General features: G+C 37.4%; 1 protein-coding gene across 10 annotated transcripts in view; it reads right to left on the reverse strand.

The window, feature by feature from the left end:
* ATF7IP (activating transcription factor 7 interacting protein) overlaps positions 1 to 24715 on the reverse strand; it is an 81175-nt gene that overhangs the window by 36086 nt on the left and 20374 nt on the right. For 7 of the 10 annotated variants that reach the window (XM_027896757.1, XM_027896755.1, XM_027896758.1 and 4 more), the window contains one exon: positions 7919 to 8970. In XM_027896757.1, the coding sequence (XP_027752558.1) occupies positions 7919 to 8963 (1045 nt within the window). In that variant the 5' untranslated portion in view covers positions 8964 to 8970. Of the gene's footprint in view, positions 1 to 1810; positions 1901 to 7918; positions 8971 to 14209; positions 14750 to 24715 lie in introns of those variants that run through there. The other 3 variants (XM_027896762.1, XM_027896761.1, XM_027896756.1) reach the window with 2 other exon arrangements.

A 24715-nucleotide genomic window follows, 5' to 3' on the forward strand; every position in this document is an offset into this window, starting at 1 on the left:
ACAAGGACAAAGGGAATTACAGGATGGTCAGCCTTACCTCAGTCACTGGGAACATGATGGAACAAGTAATTCTAGAAACTACCGCTAAACCCATTCAGGTGGTGGTGATGGGGAATAGTCAGAATGGATTTATCAAGGATAAGTCATGCATTATCAGCTTCTTACCAAAAAAATTGTACTTTCTTCTAAAAAAGAGTCTATGTAGCAGTGGGGGAAGGTGTTAGAAAATTCTTTTAACTTTAGTACAATAGTGTTTTGACCCCTACATCTTTGACTAATAGTCTTGTGTCAGCTACTGATTCTTTATTTACCTGTATCAATGACTAATATGTACCTGCAAATATCTTACTTTTGAGAACTAGGATTGTGTGTCAGTGCAAAGAATTATGAAGTACGTTATGACATACTGACCTGACCCCATATTTAAGATACTCTCAAGGAGAAAAGATTCATTAGAACATCTGCAACCATATCCCAGTAAGTCCACAGAACTAATTAGTATATATGTATGTATTCAAGAAACATAATATGTAATAGAATTGTGATGAATATGTATTAGTGTCGTGAACATAACCTGGTCTGTCGGGTTGCTGGGTGTGCATGCTTTATGGAGCTATTCTCATGCACCCAGCATGCTGAATAAAGTAATGTGGGCTTTCTAACCTAGCAGCTCGTTGGAGAGTTTATTTCATGGTTTGCAGTGACAAGCCTGATAGCTGCCTATGGTGAGACAACTGGTTTGGTGGATGAGGGGAGAGCAGTGGATGCTGTTTATATTTAGTAATGTTTTTGACATTCAAAACATCATCAGAGACAAATTCAAGATGTATGGCCTAGATAATTGGACTGGCTCAACTGAGGAACTCCAAGAGCTGTGATTAGTGGCACATAGTCCAGGTGGAGCTCCTCGCTAGTTCAGTACACCAGCAGATGCTACTGGTACCAACATTAACATCTTCATTTATGACCTAGAAAATGGGATAAGAGGACAATTTGCAAATGATTCAAGACTGGAAGGAGCGATTGCTACACTAAATGGTTATACTGCCATTCAGTCACACTGACAAATTGGAGAAATGGGCAAACAAGAACCTCATGAATTTTAACAAAAGAAAATGCAAATTACTGCAATTGGGTAGGGATAAACACATGTACTAGTACAGGCTGGGAACTCACTGGCTGGAAAACAGCTTTGCAGAAAAGGCCCGGCTGGTCTTCATGCATATGAAGTTGAACACGGGCCAGCAATGTGCACTGAAGGCCAACAATATCCTTGGCCGCCTGAAGATGCCAGCAGGCTGAGGGAGGTAATTATTCCCCTCTAATCAGGAGATGTGAGACTGAACCTTGACTCTTATGTCCAGTTCTGGGCTTCTAAATACAAGAAAGTATACACTGGAGAGAGTGCCGTGTAGATTCACCAAGGTGTTTTACAGACTGGAGCATCCATCATGAGCTGGAATTGTTTAACTGGAGAAGGCCATTAGGGCAGAGTGAACAAAGAGCAAGACTCTTAATAAGCACCAGTAACAGGACAAAAAAAATGGATGTAAACTGAAATACAGGAAATTACACTCAGACATATAGAAGTTTTTTTACTGTGAGGGTGGTCTGAACACTGGAAGGTTGTGGAATCCCCACCTGGGGAGATACTCAAAACCTCTGTCTGGACACAGTTCTGAGCAAACTGACCTGGTTTTAAATACGGGCTTTGAACTAAATAATCATCAAAGGTCCCCTCCCACCTCAATGATTCTGTGCTTCTACTACAAACCACCCAGTGAAGCATAATACTTTTAACATTACGTACTTTTCTCTGTCTGTTTCTCTTCTTCTTTGTGGGCCTCTTCTTCTTCTTTATTCTCCTCACTCTCACTTCTTCTCTCCTCCTTCACCTCTTCTATAAACAGAAGAAAGAACTCCATGTGTTACTTAGACCTCCGAAAGTCTCATAATGGTTCTAGTTTGACTAGCAAATTCAGAATACTTATTAAAAACCATGTCATGGAAGGCAAGAGAAATAAGAATGACAGAAAGGGAATGCAGATATGAAAAAATAAGAGAATACCCTTAAAACAAAAATTTGAACTATCATCTAACACAGTAAGATTCACTTCTGAATATGCTTAGCAATAAAATCAGAACCATAATAACTATAATAACTGAGGTAACAAAATGTCTCAGTTACCTCTGAAATGAAAAGATGTATTTTTAAACTTAGCTGAAGTTCTCAACAAATTATTTTAGCTTATTTCTCCACATAGGGAAAATGTATAAAAATTTCAGTAACAAATTACTAGTATGTTTCTCTATTTACAAATGGCAAATTCAACCATAATCTTTATGGTAGAAAAGGCCTAGATTCTTCTTTGGCTAACAAATACGAATTTTCATTTAAAGTTCCTTGCTAATACAAATCTTTATAATACAATACCACAAGTGAGAACCAGTCATTTAAAATTATATAGTTTAGGAAATGCTTAAATAAAGAAAAACCTGAATCCATGAACAGACAGAGGTTAAAATGAAAAATGCTAACATTTCCTGAAAAACTTTATTATCTGTTCCATGACATTCCCTTATGTGTTTCATACAGTCTGTATTTGCTACCTCCTACACTGGCTAGATACAACCTATAACTATTGCTTTTAAGATTACATTAAAATCTATTCAGAATATAACAGAGCAACTCAGCACTGTGCTATGCACATCTTGTTCTGTACACTTCTTCTATTTTCTATACTTGTTTTGTCATTACACAGAGTTGACTACCTTTTCTAGGGAAAGTTCTGACTGCAAGGGTATGCTTGATGCAAAGGTATGATCTCTCTTAAGATTAAATTTTACTTCTATTATGAAGAACATCTGCATGATTTAAAACAAGTCAATAAATCAGAAAAAGGAATGAGTCAGAAAATAAAAATCTGATACGATGAAATTTTTTATTTTGTTAAATTTATGCAAGAAGTAATATTCAGAATATAAATTCTTCAAAGCAAAGCTGATTTACTTTTAAGGTAATAAAAACGGCATAGTGATTATGCCACCTGCCTTTTAAGACTTAAATATAAGCTTCATGTGTTTAAGTGTTACGAATAAAATAGGACTCATTTACCTAAGAATCTAAATGAGAGTCACTAAGTTCCAGAGAACATTTCCCACAATTCATGGATTTTAATATTCAGCTGAAAGACACAAACATTCCACAGAAAGATATACACACCTGGAATGTCTTTAACATATGTTACAAGCTTCAAAGTTAAGTTTTTCTCAGTTCTTTGTAGAGGACAAGTAATTTCAGGGATGAGGAAGTCCTTCCCTTACAAACTTCCATCACTGGGAAGAAATCTAGCTCATTTAACTAAAAATTGGTTTAAACACAATGCCCGCTAAACCTCTCTAGTTAAGGAGGAGAAAATTTTACAACTGACTATCAGCTTATTTTTCACTGAAAATTTGTGTGGATCTCAACACAAAGATACAAAGGTGTTTCGGGGTTTTTTAATCTTAACAGGGTCTAAAAACTTTCAGTGCCTGTTATGTCACTTTTAAGAAGATGGAGCCAGACTTACTGTAGAGGTGCATAGCAAAGCATAAGAGACAACACATGTAAGCAGAAATGAGAGATTCTAACCAATAAAAAGAAAAATGAACACATGAAGAAAGCCAGGTTGCCCAGAGAGGTCATCCAGTCTTATCAATGGAAGTTTTCAGCATCTTAACTAGATAAAGTTCTGAGCTACCTTGTCTCTTCCAGAGTTGACCCTACTTTAAACAGGAGACTGGACTAGAGACCTCTTTAGGTCTTCTTGTATATCATAAAATATATTAAAAAAATTAATCAAGTGAATCAAACACAAAGCGAAATATCCTTGTTTTATTTATTACATTTTAGTTGGGAAAAAAATCCATAAAGGACTGAAAGATTACAACTGATGAATCCAATATCCATTAGCGGACAGCTAGTTCTATCACAACATACAAACAAAACTTTATGCTTACTTATCTGCCACTACCATGTTCTGAAGTTCTCTTTTCAGAAGACAGGCTATACTCTTTTAACTGTTAACTGCAGGGATTTTTCTTAAAAGGTTGTATAGAGAAGCCTAGAATCTAGGTGTCTAGAATGCACTTGAAGTGATAGCAATTCTGAGAAAGACAGACTTCAGATTTGCTCTGGCAGAGATAATTACTTGGTCCAACTTGACAGGTTAGGTAAGAGACAGAACACAGCAACAGTTCCCCAAGGCAAAAACAACAGTTCACCTAATCCAAGATCCTACTTCCAACACTTTCATGTCAGTTGATCAAGGAAGGAGGAGTATGAGGAGAAAAGAACAATTACACACAGTCCTAGAAAACTTCCTCAGCTTTCTGAAAAACTGTGGGTGAAAGACTTCCAGAACCTTAGGGTTTCTGTCCTTGATAGCCTTCAAGAAAATTCCTCTTCCATGGAAGACAAATGTAGGTAAACTTCTAGCAGAACTCCATATTTCTCCACATGGGAAATCACCTCTTCTTTCATGCCTTGACCCTGCCTCTCACTTTTTTCCTTTCCTCTATTTGATACATGTGGTTGGTTCTTGTGGAGGAAAAGACAGGAAACACCTATTCTCCAGCTCACTTGTTGTTTTTCACATCTTTGTCATATCTCTACTCCAACTTTTTTACAGACTAAAAGACTCAACTGTAACATACATTCCATCTTTGTCTAAAAGTTCTCTTTCTGATATGATTTGAGTCAGGAGGTGAAGAAGCTGTAGGAGGAAATGACCTGACAATGTATAACAAAGAGGGGATAAGGTACGACTCCGCACAGGCAAAACCTCAAGCCTCACACAGTGCAAGGACACAGGGACAGCTAAAGGCTACACTCAATAATAATAAATAGAGATTTTAAAAATTGAGGAATAAGAAGCCTGTGACTTCCAACAACAGAATGAAGACTCCCTCTCTACCTGCAAATCTGAAGTTACTGAATGGGCATAGCACTGATAAAACATTATGAGGAACTGCTTTGCTCAGCCTCAACGAGTGAACACTAATTGGAGATTGTATCACTGCCTTCCATCACATAAAGGGAGGCCAGAGAGAAGACAGAACCACTACTCTTTGAGGTGCACAGCAACAGAACTGGAGGCAGTGGACGCAAGCTGGAACACAGAAGATGCCAATTAAGAAAGTTCTTCACTGTTAAGGCTGGTTAAATATTAGGCCGCCCAGGAAGAAGTTATGGTTTATCCATCCATGGAGAAGCACAGAAGTAAACTGCCAAGGTCCCTGAGCCATGTGATATAACTGGACCTGCTTTGAGTAGGAGGTTGAAATAAAGACCATCAGAGGGTTAAATTAAAATTACTCCATGATCTTCCCTGTTGCTTTTTCATGTACTTTTCCAATTCTGAGCTATCTTCTTTGACATGAGGAGTGGTAAGGAAAGAGAATTAACAAAAACATTTAAGACCTTGGTGTCTCATAGTAAAGTTTCCCTCAGCTTCTTAATTTGTTCCCAGCGTTCTTTACTTGCTTTCTTCAACTGCTGCTCTCTCAGTACTTCTTCAAAGCTGCCTTCTATAATCGTGGAAATTTTTTCTGAAGTGGTGAGTCAGTTCTACTTTCCTATCAAGTTTTGAATGCTTTTGTACTCATGTGACCCAGTTTGTAGATAACCACGAGTTTCATCTGCCATGTTTATCCCTCAGTCATTCAGCATTGTAAAATTCTTCTCCAGTTTTTCACAATAACAGCAGCAAACTGTCACCTCACTACTTACCATTCATTTTAGGCAAATTATTAATTCTGTCACACAGTGCAGTCTCTGGAACAGATAACTGCAGATTTATTTTTCATTCTTCGACTGATTATTCCGTCCATGGGGACTTTCTATCTTACATGAAGACAATTTAATTTCCAAAAGTGCTTGGTAAGAAATCAATTGTGCTTGGATATCCAAGAGAATTCAAATACATCAATCAGGTCTTCCTTATCATGTGCTTGTTTGCTTTCCCAAAGGACTCCAAGGTTTTCTAATGTATGATCTTTTGTTACAAAAACCTGTGACAACATAACTGTTATATTTACTAATTCTACCTGAGAAAAAAGTTCTCTTAATCTGTCCATTTGAATAAAATCTTCTAGTACCATTCTTCCATTGTTGTTTAGCCATGCTGGTGTTCATCCATGTGGACTTCTTGGAATCTTACTTCTTAACTGAACAGTTTGCACCTGTGCCTCCAACAGAGCATCTTGAAATGATCTTCATATGCTCTCCACAGTTTTAATTTTCACAGACTCTTTCCAGAAGTTATTCTTTAACTTCTAAGCTAACTCTACTTGTTTTCTCATACAATTGTTTCCTGCCCATGCAACCTCTCTGCTATTATCTTTGTTGCTGCTTCTGGACAGTGACCAATTTTCATTTTATGAACAGTCTCAGTTACTGCCATGCAACTGTAAAAGTCAAACTGTTATAGCTAATAAATAAAACAACTAGTCAAGAGAATTTGTTTTGTCACCAAAACTGAAAATCTGAAAAAATATTGCTGGATACAGGCAATTCAAACTTCAGCAAACAATAGTCCAGTATTTAGTATTAACTTCAGCCTTTTTGCTCAGAGCAAACTCCTCTGTGACTGCTGTGTTTTTCCCCTGGGTAAGATGGAAAAAGCAACCCTAACGTCTGCAGTGATAGAACCCTTAAACTGCAGAAGAAACTATGGAATCTACCTTATCTCTGTTTAACTAGCACAAATTTAAAGGTAAATACTAGAAAAGGAGGAGTCTGAAACATGGTTGAAGAGACATTCTTACCTCCATTTCACTAGCTGTTCAGAGACTGAAGACTCAGAATCTCACATTAGTGAAAGACAATCTCATCAAGAGTGAAACAAGACTTGATAAACTGTGGTTATGAATTTCCCAGAGACTGAAAAACACCTGAATCGTGTTTAAGCTATGGAATTTCTACCCAGTCAAGCATATTTAAAACCACTTAGCTTAGCATGGTCATCATTTCATAAAAAGCTACACAAGGGGTGAGAGGAGGGAGGACGAGAAAAGAACAACAGCAAAAAAATCCAACCCCAAGACAAACATCTCGATGAAACAACATCTTTCTTAATTACAGATAGAAGAGCAGTGTCAAGTTATCTGTAAATTATTAATCTGTTTTATTTTCACAAGTGCAATAGTACGACAAGGAATGCCTTATGTAAAACAAAGAAAAAAAGCTTACAAAACTGACAATAATATAGAGGACATCCATTCAGTTTAACTTAAACAATCTTCTGCTAACTACATGAAGAGATTAAAGTACCAGCTTCCCACACTTAACATTTAAAAGTATTAATCAGTTGCCATAGTTGTCAAAGTCAGATAAACCCCACTATGAGTTAAATGAATAAAAGCCTTGCATTTTTCATTAAACCTTTCCAACACTGTCCTCTAGTGAAAAAAAAGAAGTTACAACAAATAGGAGTTGTGGCATGCCTGGATTACAAATATGTTTTCCTTCTTACCATTTATTTCCACATTAAAGAAGACTGAAACCCTTTCTTCCCTGCAGGAGCAGTAAATTAATGCATTTCTCTTCTCACAAATCCTTCTGTTCCATCTCTGGCAATTACTCATCCTTCCTCTTTTTCCACCCACCACCTCACCCAAGTTTGCACCTAAATTTGCAAAGAGTATGAAAAAAAACCCCCAAACCAAAACAAACCAGATCTCTAAGATGATCGTTTTTTGGTGTTATGATAGTTTTTTCCTGGGCCTTTAAATGCCACCCTTGAAAACTGCAAGACAACATAACTAGAAGGTAACACTGCTTTTTTGATTCAGAAACATGAAACCAGTGTGTCATTCTAAAAAAAGAACAAAATCTCAAAGTTGAATAGAAACCACCAATTTAGAAAATTCTTACCTGGAAGACTTGACTTGTTTGGTACTATCCCTTCAGCCCGTTCCTCTTTCTCATCACAGGGATCCTCTTCGTCAGACAGTACTAAGAAAGCCTCTTTTGGCAGACTTTCATTGCTTTCCTGCTTGGATGGTGAACCCAAAGAGTTGTCTATTTTCTCTTCTAAATCTGGGGCTGTGTCATCCACTGGAAGCAGAGAACTTTTAGAAAAACAGCTCAGATCATCTTCAGAAGGGGCTAGTTTTTCCAAAATTGGAATAATTTCATCTGTTTCCATAGAGTCAGTATTGTCCAAGATACTTTGACTTGGCTCATCTGATGTCTTTGGAACAGTGGTTTCTGAAAGACCTGCACTCCCCTCTTGTTTTTCCTGGTCAGCTTCCATACTGCTAGAGATGGTTGCTTCTCCAACAGCCTCTTCAACAGTTACTACTTCAGTCCTCTTTTCCCCACCAGGTGAACTGGAATTAATGGTTATATTATTTGTTTCTCTCTTTTCTTCAGAAGAGTCAGTAATATCATAGACTGGTTTACTTTCACCTTCCAATGGGATGTCATTCTTATTTTGGTCCAAATTATCTGTTGTATTATTTTGTTCATGCAAGTTGTCTTTATTGCTACCAAGCACACCATTTTCTGCCTCACAAGCTACTGGAGTATCAGTATCTTTATTTTGCTCAAGAGTATTATTTTCTGGAGACAGTGTTAGACGTTTGGGTTCTGTGTCATTGAGTATGTTTCCTGCCCTACTTTCAGGGCTTTTGGCCTCACTAATTTCATCAGAGGCTGTTCTTTCTCCTTCCGAGTTAACACACAAGTCAACTATGCCATTAACTTCCTTCTTCTCCTCCATACAGTCTGAATTGCTTAAAGGGGAATTTAAATCAGAATCTCCATTCTCATGTTTTCCATTTAACAATTTCACTTCAGTTGTCTTCAACAGCTCCTCTTTAACCTTATAGACAGCTTCAAGTTGTTGTCGATCACTTACTCTCATTGTTTTTCGTGCTTTAAAGACTTTTTTCTGAGGTTCATCTGTGCTATCCATCTTGACTCTTAAAAAAAAAAAATAATTGTGAAGGTAAAAATTTATCATCATTATTAGTACTAGTCCTGTAGCATTTAGCACATTTTAAAGCAACCAGTTTAACTGTATCAACAAAACCCAAGAAACAACTGTCAACACAATTAAATACCTGACCTCACAAAAAGTGAATACAAGTTTTTATCTATGTTGCACAAATCCTTGTATGCAAAGATCACAGAAATCACACGTTAGGCAGTAGTATTCTGACTACACATTTTAGACCAGATGCCTCAGATACTTTACTAAGGCAAGAGTCAGCAGCCTTTCTTCTCATAAAAAAGTAAAAATAAATATGAACTGATGGGTCAAGAATATTTCTATCTTTCTGAAAATATGTAATTTCATGAGTTTCAAACCGAATTAACAACTGGGGGTGACAAGATTTTTGTACCAAGTTACTTTAAAAAAACCTTCATTATATAGAAAGAATTTCTGAACGTTTTATTAAGATAGTCTCTTTTGTACAGATAAAACAGACCTTAATCTTCCATATCTATACAATGGTTAACTGAACATGGGTTTTTAAAGCACTTTCATTCAGTTTGCAATAATATTTTACTAAGACTATTTTTGGCCATAAAAACGACAGGTGTTGCAGCACCTTGTAGAAAAATTTCCACTTTCAAGTAAAATGGGTGGTTTTGCCCTCTATACAATTATATTCACTTCATTCACCCACATAAATATTAAGAAAAATAAGAACATTTATAAAAAAACTAAGAAAAATAATGATAGAAAATACTTTATCAAATCAATAAATGGAGATAAATTCAGTATTACCTAAGAATTTACAATGATTTTGCTGAAATACAAGAAAATTTTATTTAATTTGTTTCCATTAAACAAAGCGAATCCACAGGGATTTTTAAAATATTTTTTCCTCACGTGGTCTTGCTTTAGGGCCTAGTTTTAAAGGATTATATAAGACAATGTTCAGAAGCAGAAAGCAGTTAAGGAAGTTGTTACATGCTAAATATAACTCAACTCTTGATTCAGCTGATGCTGACCAGTTCACCGCTACTGAAGTTACAAACCACCGTAAGTTACTCCTGTCTAGGATACAGCTTTTATTAAGTTTCTCAAAAACATGCAAAAATTAACTTGGGTAACTGTAGTTAAAAGACATCAGAGCAAGTAGAAAAAGAGAAAATATATCAGGCAGTTATCTCGGTATGATTTATTTTTCCCCACAAGCACCAGATAGGCAATGTTTATAACACTGATACAGCAGAATTATTAGACAAATAATACATTTTAAATATTTAGGATGATTCATTTTGCATCATCATCCAATAGACTTTCATTCACAGAGCTGAGAAATTAATTAATAAACTACATTTTGTCTTTTCAGGTGCAATATAAATTATTTTTAAAATTTTATTGATAAAAGAAAGCAGGACTATTGCCAACACTAGCTCAAATCAATGATGGTTTTGTGTAATCACAAGTTCAAGAGTGTTTGGACAACCCTCTCGGGCACATGGAGTGATTCTTGGGGTTGTCCCATGCAGGGCCAGGAGCTGGACTCAATCCTTGTGAGTCCCTTCCAACTCAGGATATTCTAAAATTCTGTGAACCAAGTCACAAAATTCAGAAAACAGATTCCACAGCCTCTAAGTAACAATTTGGCTCCACCCCACTTTGCAACAACCTTGCCTTCAAGTTCTATTTAGGCAGTCCTAAGAGTGCCCTTTAGCCTTGAGCGATTAAAGATGTCAAAGCTCCCTCAGCATCTCATCGAAGGTCACATGCTTAAGCTCCTATCACTTTGGATCCTGCTGGATCTTTCCTAGTTTACTTGAAACAGTTTGTTTATGAAGAAAATTATTTAACATTTATCCTCAACTGCAATATTCTACATTGTAAAATAAGAATATATATTCTAAGGTACAATATGAATTCAACTAACAAGACAAACTCTAAATCCCACTATCATGACGCGCCATACTTTACAATCATAAGGCTTCTTTTACACTCTGTTAACATGACCTGACAAAACCAGAGACAAAGCAGAAAGCAAATTTTTGCACTTCCTATTAACACAACATTGAGTTTCCCCTCCACCTTCTTACAGTTCTTTTCTGCAAGACAGTCTGGAATTTTTGGATTTGAGTTACTGACAGTACTTAAACAAGACTTCGACTCACACGTCTACGAACAGATCACAGAATATGCTGAGGTGGAAGGAACCTACAGGGATCATCGAGTCCAACTCTTAGCCCTGCATAGGACCATCCCCAAGAGTCACACCACATGCCTGAAAGCATTGTCCAAATGCTTCTTAAACTCTGCCAGGCTTGGTGCTGGGCCCACTTCCCTGTTCCAGTGCCCAACCACCCTCTGGGTGAAAAACCTTTCTCTAATCTCTAAGCTAAATCTCTTGATAAAAGGTTGTATCAGCTCTACTTATACAGTCTCAAGAATACCATTAAGACCTACGTTGTTGCCAATGTTAACTAGATTTTCTGAACCAGATTGTCTATTACTGCGTGGCCACTACTGGGAGCAAAACATAACACCTATAGAAACATCGATCTGAAACATCAGTTTACTTGTTCTTAGAAAATGTTCTCATCACATAGACATTTTCAATCAGATGAAATATTAACTCCAAGTGAGCTGTTAATGCATTTCCAGAGCTGCCTGCATGCTTAATAGTTTCTTCATGTTCCTTCAGAAGAGAACGTATTTAACACAAGAATTCTAGATCCGACATTGCAAAAAGAATGTAAAAACCTCTAGTATTTCTGAAGTGCACATGCAGTTTCTGAAAGCACATCCCTTCCGTCTTCCCAAGAACTCAGCATGTAAGGCACATTTTTTCACATCATTATAAAAGCATACGCCACACTCTCATGTAATAGAATACTGATAATCGTACTCATGTTCCATACACATAATCCCCTTCAACCAACATGCACGCTCTTACAGATTTTTATCTTGTAGAGCCAATTTGGAAAAAAAAAAATAGAAAATTCCAGCTTTGGCTAACCTTGAATAATTTCAAGGCTCCTAATGGGTGACCCATGAGTGAGAGTCTACTGCTAGTACAGTATGAGAATACAGGGCCTTTGCATCAAAATTACAACAGACAGTTTGATCTCCCAGACTACCATGCTTTCTTTTACAGGCATTACAAGAATTTACAAAACATATCACAATATTCACATTCTTACTTTTCCTATCACCAAAAGATATACTAACAGATTAACATAACATTTACAGACAACTTAAAATCATATTTATAAGTGCATCACTTTGTAATCAAAAAAATAAGTTAAAAGAAAGTCATATTTTCTGTTCTAATTTCTGTAATTACCCAAGTAGTTTTTCATTCCTATTTTTAACATTAGAGTAAATAAAGAGAAAATGAAAGACAGTTCATTTTAAATTTGCCAAGAATAGCAGTCTTAAAAAAAAATCAAACATCAGAATACCTTTATATTGATGCATCCTTACTTTTTTCTTTAAAAAATACTGAAAAAAACAGCTTAAATTTCTAATATGTTTAAAAATTATGTTTCTTTTTTATCCTAGACATTATTCAAAATCTAGTTAAAAATAACGCTCTTACACAGTTCTAGAAAGAACCTGCAAGAAAAACAGGCTTCTCAAAATTCCATTGTTAGATAGTTATTTGAGTAACTCGTGCATATTTTCAGCTCAATCCCACAATCTTTTGCAACCAAAGAGTATTCAATAAAAGCTACCAAAAAATATTCAATAAAAGCTACCCTAAGTGACAAAATTACAAGCACAGATGAGATGAACCAGCGTTTAGTGTTCATCTTTTAACAGCGAAATATCACGTAGCACAGCAGACCAGCCTTAAAGCGTTTCCAGCCATACCCACAAGGGAGCACAGTGCAGCCAAGGAACAGATCTCATGTGAGAGCTGAGTAAAAGAAACAAATCAATCGGTAACCAGTCCAGATAGGTTTGGTCACACCTCTGCAAGCCAATCAGGTGCCATCTGATAAACACTGCCTTCCAGCCTCTCAAAGGGACAAGGAGGCAGCCCTTCAGAGAGCAATGTCAGAGCAAAACTACATGAATTCAGCCTTGCACAAAAATAACGTTTAAAATTACTAGTGTTCTAAATGAATGTATTTTGGTAGTCTCCTTTAACGCTTAACATTAACATGAATTTAAGTTATGTTTGCTTAAGCACTTCCCTCATCTGATGCTTTGGGTGTTTTTTCTTTTTTTACTCATCTTGTGACCAAGTCACATGGAGGAAATGAGTGGCCCAGGCACCAAGCCAACGGAGGGGCACCTTTTATTTCAAATAAAGGCATTTGTATAGAACAGCACAAAATGACTCCTGCATGTAGAGCTACATGTGTAAGGGTTAAATGCTGTAAGTAAGGTGGTAGGTTTTGGGCTGAATTTTTTTGCTATGATTTTTTTAAACGCAATACTCAGTTTTGGAAGACCAGCACGCACATATTGTCTATATTTTTTGTTGTTTAGACGTGAAAACTCCCTTTTTCATTTTAAGCTTGAAAGTCATATACACTTCAGCATGTGAACAACTAACACACCACTAGGCACCTCCCTCCTGAAAATGTCTTTTGCATGAAGAAATGCGTGCTACATGGCTGCCAGTGCAGCTAGGAATACAGGGAGGTCTCTTCTCTAATCCAATTAAAAAGTTTTCCCTCTATTTCCTTATATTTTTTTTTTTACTATTATTATTCTGCAAAGAGATCACAGCTCTGAAGCAACAAAGGAAGCTATTAGATGCTCTGGATCAGCCTATGATCATGTGCTCAGGTAAGCAGCCCATGAGCAGCTCCAAACGTTAAGCCAATCAGCAAGGAGCTGCCTGAATCCTGCCTAGTAACAGGCAACAGACAAAGGGAAGGTCATGGAAACACGGGGGGTGGGAGAAGGTGCAATCTAAACAACAGTGCACAGTGGGGTTTACATAATATCATGGGTCTAGAACAGCACAGGCACAGGGTTCCTGGGGGGCTTGCAGCACTGGCCGGAAGCGCCACAACCATAAAATGTTTGCCAAAGCACAAGAACTACGTGGATGAAGTTCACCGATTGTGAACATCAGTGCTCAAATGTGCAAATCTACTTAAAATCTACTTAAAATGTGGCTTAGCCAAATCAAGGAAAGTGAGACAGCAAATGGTCATGAGTATTTTGTTCTAGATGGAGAGTTCCAGAGAATGAAAGTGGTGAATAGAACCTACCTTTTAAGTTATGGTTCATAAAAAGCAGTTCTCAGTTGAATTCCTCCACACCAACGTTGATATTTCAGAAATTTTAAAATTATTTTCAAAGAAAAAAAATACTGATTGTGACCTTTTCTTACAGAACATGTGCTAAAATAACATGCCAATAATTTGGTTTTCTACCGGTAATACAAGTCTACTGATCTGACTGAATGGAAGACAAAACACCAGCCTAATGATCTCCATATACAACTATGCCTTTGCTTTTAAATGCAATAAAGAAAGCAGAGGCCGTGATTATCATATGTGCAGATAATATTTCTTCTAGCATACCACAGATGATTTGAGTTTTCCTCCCTTTTAGGCTACAGTTAGTGTTGGCTGAAAGTGAAAGAAGGATGTACAGTTATCTAAGAAAAAATGACGTCACCATCCTATCCTATTTCACCTAGCTGCACGCACAGCAAGATCAGGTAAACGGCAATTAAGCAGCCCTCTAGCTAATCTGTCCCCCGTTCCAGAGGTGCGGGCGGCGGTGCGGGGCACGGGCGGTGCGTTCCCCTGCGGCGCAGCCCTGCAGTGCCGCCGCCGCTCCCCAGGGGGCGCCGCCGCGCCCCGCCGGCCGCGGCACCGCGGGGGGACGGCCGCCAGCCCCGCCTCCCATTGGCTGGACGGAGCAGCCACGCCGCAGCCAATCAGGCGGGAGCTCCTTAAGTTCTACCTAGCAACAAGCCCCCACGCGGCGGGCGTCGCGCGCGGGCACGGCCGCGGGGGCGCGCGCTAAGCGAACGGGATTTTCCAAACGGCCTGATGGAAAGTTAAGGGCTTTATGTGAGACCTGGAGCTGCGCAACAACGCTGACCCACGAGTGCGAGGCACGGGGGTGCACAGACATAATAAAGAAGAGGTGTTTAAAGCGCAGGAGCATTTTTAGGCGGTTTTAAGATCACTGAATTCCTGTAATACGGACTGCTGAATCAAAAAAAACCTGCCGAGATCCAACCTGGGTTTAAGTATGGCAGCTGGAAAGCTTTCCTTTCTTCAGATGCCATGCAGAGCCTGTGCTTTTCGAGTATCCCAGCAGAAAATCAGTATTTCGTCACGAGTGCAGTACGACCGACTTGCCTTGAAAGCAGAGGCCGTTCTCACCTGCCCTTGCAAAATACCTTCTGAAGTTCAGCAAAACATTTAAGTCCATGTGTGTATCTATGTCTAAGAAAAACACCCAAATCTATGGGTTAAAAGCTTCTGAAACCAGAATAAACTCATGGTACAGTTTCAAACAGGTTGGTCTTGTGTACTGTATGTGATGGACATATACATCAGTTACACTCTTGTCACTATGGCATCATTGTGAATTAAGAGGATACTGCTGCTTTTGACACTGGATCTTGAACCTGTTTCTCAAACCAAATTATTAACTACTACATGTAGTGATAACTACTACATGTAAAACACGTACTTTGGAACATAAAAGAATGGAAAACAAGTGGAGAGCCTTTCCTAGACAACTTTTACAAGCAACTCAAGTGCCTTAGAAACACCTATTTTTTAGCACATGGACCTTAAGCTGATTCTTCAAAGAGAGTTTTGCCTTTTTCCATAAACTACATTTTAACAGCTATTTAGACTATTAAACTAGTAAAACTGCTTGTCTGGAATCCAGCAAGAGCAACAGGGCTGTGATAATGTGTTCTCTTACTTCCCACAAGTGTTAGAGACTTCAACTTTTTATCAACAAGTCAAAACATAAGCTTTCAATTCAGCTGCGAGATCTCCAAACACTAAACAAATACTCCTGTTTGAAATAGCGGTAACAGCAAAATTCAGCTTTCTTATAGACTGTTTTTTTTTCAGTACAAGCTTAAAAACTATGTTTAAAAACTGTTTAGAAACTATGATTCTTTCCATAGATAAAAAAAGATTTACTGAATGCATATAAAGTTGAATTAATGTATTTAATATACATTTGTGGAGCACTATTATACAGAGTTTTAATGTTATACTGCAGTTCCAGCTTTGGCGCAGTTACTGTTATCCTTAAACAGGAATAGGACCTAATAATTCCATAGAAGTGGACACTAACTGCCAGAACACATCTACAATTAAAAACTTACCCAACTTCTTATATTCCAAACATAAAACCTGAACAACCTGAATTATTGATGCATATGCAGACTAAATATTTGAGAAACTCTGTGAAACTATTGAAAAAACCAAGGCAAGATGTTCTGTTCATGCTTAGGCTTTTCTAGGCATTATAAAATACAGTATTTTTTCCTTTTATAAGGAAATAATTTATAACTTATAAATTTAAAATTTATAATGTCACATGAAAATTCAACAGGCTACATCTTTGAGAAAGTATCACTAACGTATACAGATTTGCATCCTTTTGAGGCAGATTTCTTTACACGCCTTCTGTTAGATAAAATGCAGGATTATTGTAATGAGATAATTGATATATTTAGCCCAATAGTCCACATTTTCTAGACTAGTTCCTGTATCGCATATACAGCTAGCTGTAACAGTGTAACCTTGGTTTTCCAACACTGGCACCTCAGTGACATTGCAATTCAGAGGTGAGCTGCCTGATCCTGACAGAGGTCCCCTGAGATCACTTCTCAAATGCCAGGAGAAACAGAAGTGAGAACTCACAACAAAAAAGGCCATGATGTATTAAAACGTTACTCTTTGCTACACGTACAAGCGCTTTTTATGATTTTTTTTTTTTTTGCAGATTACATTTTCTCAGTCATAAAAAAGAAAGTTTTAAATGGAACTAAACCAGCAGTTGGGAGTTGGCTGTGGAAAGGGTTATCAGTATTTCCCCCGGGGAAGAGACACTGTTCCTCAGGAGGGGCTCTGCACCTGCTGCCTCGCCCGCACCAGACCTGCCCAGCACAGGCGCAGCACCCGGGGCTGGAGGGGGCACATCGTTTCCTAAACTCATCCAACTGAAGCCTGATGGGGACTCTCAGATTTGGGGGGCACGGAGGTTATTTAGGCGCTTTCCACGTGAAAGGATGAGTTTTTTTTCAGTGGGTGCCTGAGGGAGGCCAGGACACCGCCCCGGCAGCCATCTTGTTCCCTCACCAGCTCCCTGCCTGATGGCGGGGACTGCCGGAGATTTGCATACCCGCTCGGGATTGGCTGCGGGAGAGTTGTTTTCCATAACCCAAATCTGCCCGGCAACAGGCTAAAAATAGCCGGGGCTGCTGCCGGGAGCGGCTCGGCCCACGTGAGGGGCCAAAACACGCACAGCCTTCCTGTCGTGGCGGTATGTGCGGGCACAGCACACTGCACTTCCTCGGGAATTTTTTGTTTGTTGTTCCTTTTTTTTTTTCTTCTTTTTAATGGCAAAAATAATTTCTGAAGTAACTTCTCTCTTCAAATCAAAACATGAACTATTATAACTTGCAAATCCTCTTCTTCCTCACCTTCATTTCTAAGCAAGCAGGAACAGAAACAATGTTTCTTACTCTGTTTAATACCCCGTGTCAGTTTGGTGAGGTGGCAGTGGGGGTAATCCACAACACCCGCAACAGATACCACCTAATCCTCACTACACGTGGACTGTGTTACAGAGGCTGCTTCTTGGCTCCCGAGTTACCCTTCGGTATGTCACACCTCACCAGAGACCCACCCATAAAATTCCTCTACTGAAACTACACACGGTATGGAATTTCGAAAGGCGAGCACAATGAACCAAGAAAAAAAATTCCGTAAATACATAAGGCGCCTTGAGACTAGAAATTAAATGCAAAATGAGGTAATTAAAGCACAAAATTTCAAAGTTATTATGCAAATACATGTTCTATGATAACTCCAGCAATGATTTACATGTACAGCATTTTACCATTTCAGTCTACAAAATAGGTATCATTTACAGAAGTTAGATTTTCAGTACTACTGAACTGACAGCATAAACTCTTCTGACTGCAGCAGAAACAAGTAAAGAGATTTTCACACTTTTCACCACATCCACCCCCCAGGTTTCTGTTTCATGACTTGTTAGAGACAGGTGAGAGCCAACACTGTTAAGATGAATGGAGCACCCACTGCACACAGGACATGTACAGACATTTTAATACAGGTCTTCAGCAGCCTGAAAAGTGCCATCTGAAGTGTAAGCTATATTTATGCACCTCTGGTATGAAAAAATGTATTTTCTACAAGGCTGTCACAAGTGATTACGAAGAGAAGGAAGAAAAGTCGCTAAAGCAGATGGTCAATGACCACTGATGAGAGTTGGTATCTTCTGAACGACTCAAGAAAATACAATCACAAAAATTAACCAGAAATCCTAATGGGAAGGTAAAGTGAAGTAAACCAAATATTTGTATACAATAAAGCTTAAAAACAGAAAAAAGCGCTAAAACACCACCAAACAAACCAAAACCCACAAAAGAGTTACTTCTAAAAGTTAGTTTACCCAAACTTTATTACCTGTACCTAGTGTTAGGACTATTTGTCGCAAGTATTCTTTATTTTATTGGAAAGGTAGCTTACTCTATAGATGTTAGTTAGCTATCCTAACAAATTTTACTAGCAACTGTGCCCTGTACCACAAGCCATTTATTCATTAATCAGAGCCTAAATATCTTCCAAAAGAAACTGGAAGGTGGATGGGAATGATGGGATTTGAAAAAAAATTGAAAAAACCCCTGCCAACCTAATATTCATTACTAAACAGAAAAAAAATCAAAAAGCACGTTTTCAGTGCTGGTAAACCACTCCATTAATATGCTAAGGACCCTAGACAATGGAGGTAATTCATGTTTTTACAATGATAAACCATCACTCTATAATAAAATTCTATGGCAGTCAATTTCTTACTATATCAAGCATTCAATAATAGCGTAGGATTTATTTACTCTAGTAGAAGGGTACAGTGACAGGTTAAATTCTCTTGAGTCAATGAGTGGACAATTATTTTTCTGTATTTGCTGCTAGGCAAAGATTTGTCACATCTCAAACTTGTAAAGACTTGTAAGAAAAATTACTCATAGTGTCACCCAAATTGCACTCGAAACATTTCATAATCAAACACGTAAGCAAGCATAGCATAGATGATTCTTCAACTTAATCATGGTTAGAACAAGCTCCGCAGACACAGATCTCCAGACTTAATTCTTTGCTAAGCTGCCTAAGGACCAGGGAGCAGAAAACACATAAACCCAAGACAATTTCTTTATAGAGTTATAATCATAGAAATAAATGAACAGAACTACTAGGAATAGATTTTGAAATTATGTCACGTTAGTTTTAAGTGGCAAAGTTGTATTAATCTGCATCAGCAACACCTTAAACAAGCAGCAAAGCACAATATGCTCTGTTAATTTTTGAGGTGATGACTTACAGCTAAGGCTAATGTATTTGTCAGCTCATATGTACTCTGAGAAACAAAACTACTTGAACAAAAGCAAAGGAGGATGAGAGTAATGTCCTGAAAGTAATTATTCAGTTGACAGGAAAATCCTTTTGTACTTGGCTCTTTAAAAGAAGAAAAAATTTACTCTTCCTATTAATGTTTTAGAATGAACATGAATTACAATGACTGCATTTGGCAACAGTCCTGTGCCATTTCTTGATATGTAAACATCTTTTATCCGGCATATAATAGAAGCCAAAGCTGAACAAAATATTATCATATTTTTTACCATGGAGGGTAAAGTTTAGCTGTTATCAGTTGGTGGGTAAAGAAGCATAAGGAGGAAGAACTTTCATGTCAATCCAAGACAGACTTTTTTTTTTTTTAAACAGTGAGACAATGATTCTTTGGAACAACCACACCTAGGATGTATGAAAATTCCCAACACTGGAGGTTTTCAAGGTGCAAATGGACAGCGTGCTAGATAATCTCATCTAGCCTCTTTTTCCCAAGGATGGTTAGACCACATGATCTTTTGAGGCCCTTTTCAATCCGGGATATTCTGCGAACTTAGCTGTACAGCTGATTTAACAACCAGAAGATCAGTATTACCTGTCAGATATTAAAAACCCCTCTAAAATGAGACTTTTGAAGGTAGGCAGATGACTAGTCCACCAGTCTTCTGAAGGACTGTTACATCTTCATCAAGAAAGCAGCAATTGCAAAGTTGAAAAGGTACCTTTCTAGTTAAACGGTCTTCTACCAATAAGCTCAGTCATTAAAAGACAAAAAAATCCCCTCCTCTTTGAATACATTACTTGCATAGCCACACACATAAAATATATTTTATATACTTTATATATTTTATATACTTTATATATTTTATATATTTTGTATTTATATAGATATATATGGTTGGGGAAAATGTCATCAGCTGGCTTACAATTAGTAAAGTCTAAAACGATAATCAGGTTGTGAACTTAAGGATCTAGTTTTATTTGCATAGAATTTTATATATAATTGTATATGGCAGCTGAAGAATATATGCAAACAGTAGATCATTAGACTGAAATAAGCAGAAGTGAACTTACCTGTAGGCAACTTCCTCCCAGAATAAAAAAAATTCATCTTGTTTGCTATCCCTGGTCAGATATGCAAAAAGTCAATACAACTGAAATAAGTTTCAGAAGCAGAGTCTAATTCATGGAAGAGACAGACTTCTATCAGACCTAAGATATGGATTCCAAGCACCTCACTTCCCTTTCATTGGTCAACCAATAAAATTAGTGCTCCATTTTGCATCTTTAATTCATTTTTTGTCTGTTTACTGTTCTGACATGGCAGTAAACACTGCTGATGAAAATATAGAGGAATGTACTTAAAGACAATGCAAGGACTATCAAGTTTGACAGGATCTTACAAAACCATTTTCAATGTTTATTTAGGAATACCCTACATAACAATGTAGAAAAACGGGATGTAAAATAACCACTACTATGAATGTCTTTGTTTTAAAGGCAAAGTACACTGCAAGGCTTTAAGATCCCGTTCTAGAAGGGGAAGGAGGGATGTTGAGTAATTAACAGACTTTGAAGTGCCCATCAAAAACATAACATGTTTTTGAGTGAAAACATCAGGATAGACTTGAAATGAAACACATTTTTTGAATCAGATCCTCACACCTACCAAACTTGTTCATTAAAATGAGTACTCTTAATACAAGTTTAGACCATGTTTTCATATATAGGTTTCACCCTTCACATCCCATTTTCCACCTGCAATGTTCAAAACAGAATGTTCAAAACTGTTCACAACTTGCATAAGTAAGAAGTTAGATTACAGAATATGATGCAACAAGAAAAAATACTGAAAACAATTTATATTATTCAAATATAATGAAATATTTTTTTACTCCCAGTTCTGCTACTACAGCCTATGCACAACTAATCCAGTATAATTCCATATCAAAAGTCAAGGAACAGGAAAGCTGGAGCTTATTGCTGCTTTAGTACAAAACGTAAGACCAAAATATTTAGTAAAAAGTGCTGTTTATCACTAGAAAAAACATCAATTTGCAAAATAAGTTTGATTGCCAGGTTTTTGATTTCCATCCCTGACAAAGGTACTTTGAAGGTTCACAAGAATGCAGAAGAAATCATTATAAATTTCATGAGGAGAATTAGGTTCTTCTGATATCCTGCTTCAGCCAGACTCACTTTACAGCAGCAGTGCTGCTGTAAACACTCACTGTATTCAACTGTGGCCACCAGAGACTACCACAGTTGCTAAGCAACATCTTAGTTTCATCTCAATTTTGATATTTGCCATTTCAGAATATTCATTGGAACTTAACATTCTTTGAAGAACCCAATCTCATTCTACTATTTCAGACACTGACTGCATAACATCAGATACCTAATGAAAAAATGAGCTTTTCACAGCGGTTTTATGAAATGTAATCGAGTAGATTTTTCAGGCACCGTTGAGTAGTTTTATTGTATGTGTAGGAATCTGCCCATACAACTCCATTTTGGTGATTCTCTCCCACTGACTTTTTTCCCACCCCAAGTCTGCACATGAAGCCAAAAATCAAAAGGTAGCAAAATACATGAGTGACAAAAAAAAAAAAAAAAAAAAAAGAGAGGGGGAAAGCCTCTTTTTTTCCTATGCTTTTCTAAGTATCTACGTAAAATATCTTAGAATATTTGCATGTGGCAAGAAACAGTCACCATAGTGCTACAGAAACCCCATTCGGTTTCAGAAATTGTCTTGCCTTTTCTGATTTATAGTTTCTCCACTTAAGCAAGAACAGGAAATAGAGAATTTCATGATGAAAACAGTATTAAAAAATTCAAGCCACAAAGCAGTCAGCATATTATCTAGATTTATGCTACTATGGATTAGAATCTGACTCATATATAAGAATGAGCTCTCTCTGTGAAAGAGTGTGACACATGAGCCCATACATGTGGTCCAATCTTACAAAAAAAGGACCAATATAAATGACCTTCAGTGACTCTACCAATATACAGACATCAAGCAGCAGATTCCACACTGGCAGGAAAAGAAAACAGATTGCAAAAATCCATGCAGTCAACATATTTCTGTGGATAACACTGCTATGACAAGGTAACTGCTCCTTAAGAGACTGCCCCCAAAGACTGTCATATAATCCAGGAAGAGTTTCCTATTGAACAATATCTTACAGGGCAGCATCCTATGCCCCACATAGTTACTCTGCACCCTCTGCATACACTGATAGTATTAAAAGAGGGAGTGAGCTTTCCAGAACTCTGGCAGAATGAGCACCACCACTGCCACCCAGGATCACAGTCAATAGTTTAGTCAGTGTTCATACAGAGTCCCGTTCTCATAAACTCTCTCCTGTCCTTATTAAGTAGCATTTAAGCATTAAGAAGTACTCCTGATAGTCTTATTGTAGAAGTTCTGTTACTTGAACTATATACTGTGACATCTCCCTTTGGGTTGAGTAAGGACTAAGGAAGAAAAAGAGGATGAAATGCCAATTATTACATGTAGGCTCTTGTGATGAGAACTGAGAATAGCTGTGTTCCTATGAAATACTAAATAAGTGGAATCTTGCATGCACTTCAGGTAACAGCTCTTCAAATCACAGCCTTAAAATGACCAGAGGAAATAAAAACAAGTGCCTAGTTAACCATTTGAGAAAGGAGATGACAAACCTGACTAATGTTACATAAATGTCTCAATGACATGAAGTAAAAAAAAAAAAAAAAAAAAAAAAAAAAAAAAAAAAAAAAAAAAAAAAAAAAAAAAAAAAAAAAAAAAAAAAAAAAAAAAAAAAAAAAAAAAAAAAAAAGTAATCCAGCTATTGTACTTTCTCATCTTGCAATATGAATCTTAATAAAAAGGAGTCAATTAGGAAGTGTTTTATCACTTTAGCTGTTAAACACTTGCATCTGTTTTTTGTATTGTGAGATGACCAAATGCTGTATCTGCAGCAAAACCCTAATACTGGGAGTCTGAAATATTTTCTGTGAATTACATCTTATTGTTAATATTACAAAGGAGTGTGGACTTCTAAACCTAAGAAACTGAAATTAAAATCTGTAGTCTGAAGGCATCTCTTCTCCACGACTATGAAATAATCCATCCTTGCGTTTCCTCAATTTCTTAAGAGTAAAGTCTTTTAAGCAGAAAAAAAAGTTGTATGCAAAATATCCTCTTGACCACAGTAGACAGCAGGTTCTCTCAGGCTAGATTTCTCAGAGGATATAAATGGAAAATAAAAAGGAAGACTGCAGAGATGCTCCACCTGTTAAATAAAGACCCCTTTTAGACTAAGAAGCTACAGGGCTCAAAAGAAATCAACTTACATTTCCAGAAGTATTTCGTCCATTTGCTTACTAATGACCCCACTGAGGCTTGCAATTATGCAGGATGCACAAGAAACAGGCTTTCTTAGCTTTAAACCTCACATCTACGATGACGTGTTTTAATTTTTTTTTTCCTGATAAATGCTTTTCAAAGACAGCCATGAGTCCCAGTTTGCAATCACTCAACACCATCAACTGTGCATGGGTGCTGGCAGTGAACCTGTGGACATAAAGTCAGCCAGCAATGTTTTGTTGATGCTGACTGGTGAGATCATACATACTAGCCTAGTGAGCCAGGGAAATAGATCTAGATACATGATCTGCCTAGGACATGTGCCACCTTCTACTCTGAAAGGCCAGAGTGTAGAGCCACCTCCATAGCCAACGTTGCATTCCTAAGTGGAAAGGATGGAAGTGAACAAAAGCAAAACAGTTCTTTAAGTAATGAGGTCATTGTATTTTAAAAAATAAAGAAGACAACATTACAAATTCATGAAACCTCGATAATCTGCGTAAAACATTGAACTAGCATTCACAGTAGTATACAATATCAAAATAAGGAGCTGCAAGTTAACTATTTGTCAATGATTCTGCCAGAACAGCTCACAAAAAGTTTTTGAGCCTGGTGCTAAAAAACAATGGCCAGGCTGTAGTGATATACTTTCATGAGTGGCTAATACTTCGTCTGTAAAAGATTTGTCTAAACTGCTCCATGAAGAGCTCAAAGTAGCTCTATGAAAAACATCCTTAATTTTACCATCCTGGGAGGGAGAAAAGCAGATCATGAAGCAA

The sequence above is a fragment of the Empidonax traillii genome, unplaced genomic scaffold, assembly GCF_003031625.1.
Source record: "Empidonax traillii isolate 1590-97213 ecotype Southwest subspecies unplaced genomic scaffold, ASM303162v1 scaffold515:size447783, whole genome shotgun sequence".
NCBI classification, from domain to species: domain Eukaryota; kingdom Metazoa; phylum Chordata; class Aves; order Passeriformes; family Tyrannidae; genus Empidonax; species Empidonax traillii.